The 4737-nt window shown below is 38.7% G+C and overlaps 1 protein-coding gene across 1 annotated transcript; it reads left to right on the top strand.

Moving 5' to 3' along the window:
• Positions 1-486: 486 nt before the first annotated feature.
• LOC116465172 (tripartite motif-containing protein 49D-like) lies at positions 487-3990 on the top strand. The gene is made up of 4 exons (XM_032148344.1): positions 487-897; positions 1182-1277; positions 2996-3226; positions 3964-3990. Exons 1-4 carry the CDS (start codon positions 487-489, stop codon positions 3988-3990), a joined length of 765 nt encoding a protein of 254 aa, XP_032004235.1.
• The last annotated feature ends 747 nt before the right edge of the window (positions 3991-4737 follow it).

Below are 4737 nucleotides of genomic sequence, written 5' to 3'. Positions count from 1 at the left end.
AACGTGTGCCATGGTGGTTTGCTGCCCCACTGTTGTGTCTCTCTCTAAAAACATATCATAGGACCCTCTGGCCATCTTCTCGTATTTCTTTGGCCAAGGCAGTTTTTCCCACTCTTTCATACTCATTCAGCAGTTATATGAAAGAAGAATAGGAACAACTACAATTTATTCTAGGCCACTTAGAATCAAACCCAATTTCCAGGTCCACATTCAGAAAATGGGAAATTGAAGAGATTAGTATTATGTTACAGACAGGAACTAGGAGTAGAAGGGGTTGTGAGTCATCTAGTCAGTAATATCTACTATAAAGCCGGGAGACTCTCTCTGTGTGAGATTTTTATTTTTGTTACAGAAGAAATAGTTTGCTGTGCTTTAATGAACACTGTCAAGAGAAGAAACTAGAGCTATCACTTATCTCCACGTGTTCGGAAGCTTTTCATCAACCCAGACCCCAAAATGACATGTTGCTCTTTCTTCCTCAGAAACATGAATTCTGGAATCTCGCAAGTCTTCCAGAGGGAAGTCACCTGCCCCCTCTGCATGAACTACTTCATAGACCCGGTCACCATAGACTGTGGGCACAGCTTTTGCAGGCCCTGTTTCTACCTCAACTGGCAAGAAATCCCAATTCTTACTCAGTGCTTTGAATGCATAAAGTCAACACAGCAGAGAAACCTCAAAACTAACATTCATTTGAAGAAGATGGCTTCCCTTGCCAGGAAAGCCAGTCTCTGGCTATTCCTGAGCTCTGAGGAGCAAATGTGTGGCACTCACAGGGAGACAAAGAAGATGTTCTGTGAAGTGGACAAGAGCCTGCTCTGTTCGCTATGTTCCAGCTCTCAGGAGCACCGGGATCACAGACACTGTCCCATTGAGTGGGCTGCTGAAGAACACCGGGTAAGTGATGCCTCTGAAGATCTATTTCTATTAAGGACACCTGAAATTCCTGTGGGCCTATTTTCTTGGAGATTGGGTAAAGCCAACTCTGAGTCCCTTTAAGCAACTCTCTTTTGGGCTTTCTTAGCTTCAAATCTCTGAGATTTGACGAAGATGAAGGGAAATAGGAGAAATGCCATTTCCTAGGGACTTACTTGTCTCTCATTCTGGGCCCGTCCCTATGAAACGGTCTGCATGTTACTTTACTGTCTTCACTGGTGCTTCAATCTGTGGCTCTTTTGCAGGAGAAGCTTTTAAAGACAATGCAGTCTTTATGGGGAAAAGCTCGTGAAAATCAGAGAAACCTGAACGTGGAAACTACCAGAATCAGCCACTGGAAGGTTAGTCCTGTACTACGCTACCTTCTCCAGGAACTTACAGAGGGCAAATGGGTGACTCTTCAAATAGGAACTTGATATCAAACCATAATGTTTCTGGGAGTCCTTTAAAAAAAAAAAAGAAAACATTGAGAAAAACTGGCCTCATTTCTTATGTAGAATAGTATGACTGTTAGATGGGATTTCTAACGAAACCATTGATGTTACCCAAAGCATGCTGGTTTGTTTTCATACAAACCTGTAGCTATACACCAACAGATACAAGAAACTGGGCCATCTCACAGCGTTCTGTATGTGCTGGTTGGATATGCTGGGCATAAGAGTTATTTGACAGTCATGGAAAGCTCAAGTGAACCTTCTGAGCCTGGGTCAGCATTAATCTGAATGCTGGTGGACAAGTAGTATTTGGAATTGCATGGAAAATTTGAGGCAGAAAGAGTGACAGGGGAAATCTAGGGCAACCATGAAATTAAGAATCTAAACTAGTTAATATTGAATAATCCACAACATATGATGAGAAAAGTGGTGAGAAATACAGATTTGTGTCTTGAGGGAGACATGCAAACATGCCCGAAATATGGGAACTAGTATCTAAATATAAAGAGAACTCTGAGGACTTCAGGCAGAGAAATATTAAAAATGATTTTCTCTTTGTGGATGTATACTCGGAGGGTATGATAGCTAATATTAGTGTGTTGAAAAGTATTTCATAAGAACCTAGTCTATGATGAATATTAAATTAGAAAATCTGCTAGTATAGAAGAAAGAAAGCATCTTTGTCCTCACAAATCGTACAATCCAAATGAGATAGGCAAAAATGGTCAACATGCCAGTATGTGCAATACATGATGCGTTCGAGTGTGGTAGATTCTTTGTTGGAGAATAATCAAGCAGGGAAGTAGGAAAGGACAATAGAGGCCAGAAACTGGAGATTAGTGTCTGAGTTTTAAATAGGGTAGTCAGAAAAAAGACTAACTGAAAAATTCAAATTGAACAAAGTTTTGAAGAGGAAGGGGAGCACGAAAGTGTGTATGGATATATATGCGGACCATGAGTGTGTATATGTGTGTGTGTGTGTGTGTGTGTAAAATTCTAGTTGGAGAGAACAGCATATGCAGTAATTTTGAGTTTGTGTATATTTGGAGGCCCGGGGAACCACAAAGAAGTCTATGTTTCAGATTGGGATGACTTAGAAAAAGAATGGAAGGAAATGAACTCAGGGAGGCAAAGATGGCCAAATCATAAATGCAGCCTTATTAGGATAGGTTTTGCTGAGCAAAATGCATTTAGCTGGACAAGGTAGTCTAAGATCATTTCACATATAATGAGTTTAAGCAACTTGTTGTGTATCTCAGAAATAGAAATAATTGTTTCCTTTCTAGTAACTATAGCTCTATACTCCAACTCTTAAGCATGAACTGTTCTTACTTTTCCATAAATATGGGTTGGAATAGAGAAATTCAAATTGTGTGTTTTTTTTTTTATTTCCAACTGTCTTAGAACACCCATTATCTTCAACAAATTTAATGTAATTGGTCAGATACATCTATGTTGATCTTTATGCAGAAAGAAAGAAAGAAAGGAAAAAAAATTGTGGATTCTAAGAACTGGCAAGACTGAAGTTTAAACTATTGGGTGTTTGAGAGACAAAGGGAATCAGTGAGATTTAATGGGAGATGGATAAATACATTTCTCTTTTGACTAACCCATTATCACTGCAGGATTATGTGAATGTAAGGCTAGAAGCTATTAGAGCTGAGTATCAGAAGATGCCTGCATGTCATCATGAGGAAGAAAAACAGAATTTGGAGATGCTGAAAAAGAAGGGGAGAGATATTTTTCATCAACTGCATTTAAGCAAAGCCAAAATGGCTCATAGGAGGGAGATTTTAAGAGGAACGTATGAGGAGCTGATGAAAATGTGCCATAAACCAGATGTGGAGCTACTTCAGGTACAAACTCACAATGTGGTTTCAGGTTTTTGACTATTCACATATATAAGTATTTTCCTCGTGGCTGAAATCCATCTCCCTACCTTTATTTCCATGATGTGTTTCCAAAAACACATTCGCATAACTAATGCTACTTTATTGGGAGAGTATAGCCCCACCAAGGGATTCTACCAGGCCAAAGGTCCCTCCTACTTTATCCACCAGCCACAAAACTTGGTGGAATGGTCAAGGTAACAGCCCCAATAACTGTTCCCCAACTAAGTCACTAATACATTTTGAGTTGTCAAATATGTATAAAATAGTGAGTGATTCATTTACATTTAGGTTAATTTGAGGACATGGCAAGATCAGAAGTTTTGGGAATCTAGGCTCACATTAATATTATTTTGGGATCCACTCATTTGGGTAATAGGTTCTGGGAAAGATGACCGAGTAGGTTATTTGAGGTTACCATGGAGCACAGACTCTCTGGGCCTCTTCTCCCTTCGCTTCTTTAGAGAATGTCTTCAAGACTCAGACCTTCCCAGGACATTAATTAGCGACAATACTAATTGTCTGACTGACTGGGTTTTTCATTACAGAAGAAATAGAAAATGCTTTGCAGAAGAGAAGATGGTAGGGAAATAATATCTTGAGGAACTGACTCCAAATGTCACACTGAACTTAGTGAAAGATGCATTTTGTGAACTGCACTAAATCTTTCCTTTTTTTTTTTTTTTTTTTTTTTTTTTTTACAGGCTTTTGGAGACATATTATACAGGTGAGTGTGTACCTGGATTTTAGCGTATGTTCTTTCAGTTTCCACGAGTATCAAAGCAGGCTCTACCAAAGTCATGGTATAAATGATTAAGATATTGATTGATACTACTTTTTTTCGCATCTACTTTCATTCCCACACCAGAAAAGACAGGACCACTAAGTAAATAAATACATACATAAATAAATAGTGAAAGAAAATTTAAAAAGAACACGTTTATTCCTGATTTTGTTTTATTGCTTAAAAGCCTGCATAGGTGAAAGATGAAGTTTTGTTTTGTGGATGGTGAGAAAGTCAGCAGAGGAAGCAGGAGAGGAGTGGGGGAAGTATTTTAGCAGTGAAAAAGTTGATGATTTGTTGTTCATACCTATATACATATCAGTTAACAGTTCTGAAAAATAGATTGAAAAAACTGTGGAGTGTTAGAACTGTATAAGTCTCTAGGAAAGCTTGTTTCTAAAAGGCAGGTCTAGCTACCTAGAACAAGTTTCACATTCTTTATCTTGAAAAGGAAGCAGCAGATGCAGCAGTCTCCCCAGAACCCCGCTATTTCAGACAAAGATGTCAGGGGAGTCTACCAAGAAGTGGAACTCAGAATTTCGTTTCTGAATATTCTCAAGGCCATAAGGCTAAGGAACCTTACACATTTGGGGCAAAAAATAAGAAAGATCAGACTGAATTCTGACTCAGACTCTCCCACTATGCTTTAAAATTTGGAAACTGTAAATAGGAATTAATTTCAAAAAGGAAGTAA

This window comes from Hylobates moloch, unplaced genomic scaffold (genome assembly GCF_009828535.3).
Source record: "Hylobates moloch isolate HMO894 unplaced genomic scaffold, HMol_V3 SCAFFOLD_3489, whole genome shotgun sequence".
Classification (NCBI taxonomy): Eukaryota; Metazoa; Chordata; class Mammalia; order Primates; family Hylobatidae; genus Hylobates; species Hylobates moloch.
The sequence above is the reverse complement of the archived record's forward strand: the minus strand, read 5'-3'. Positions and strand labels throughout refer to the sequence as shown.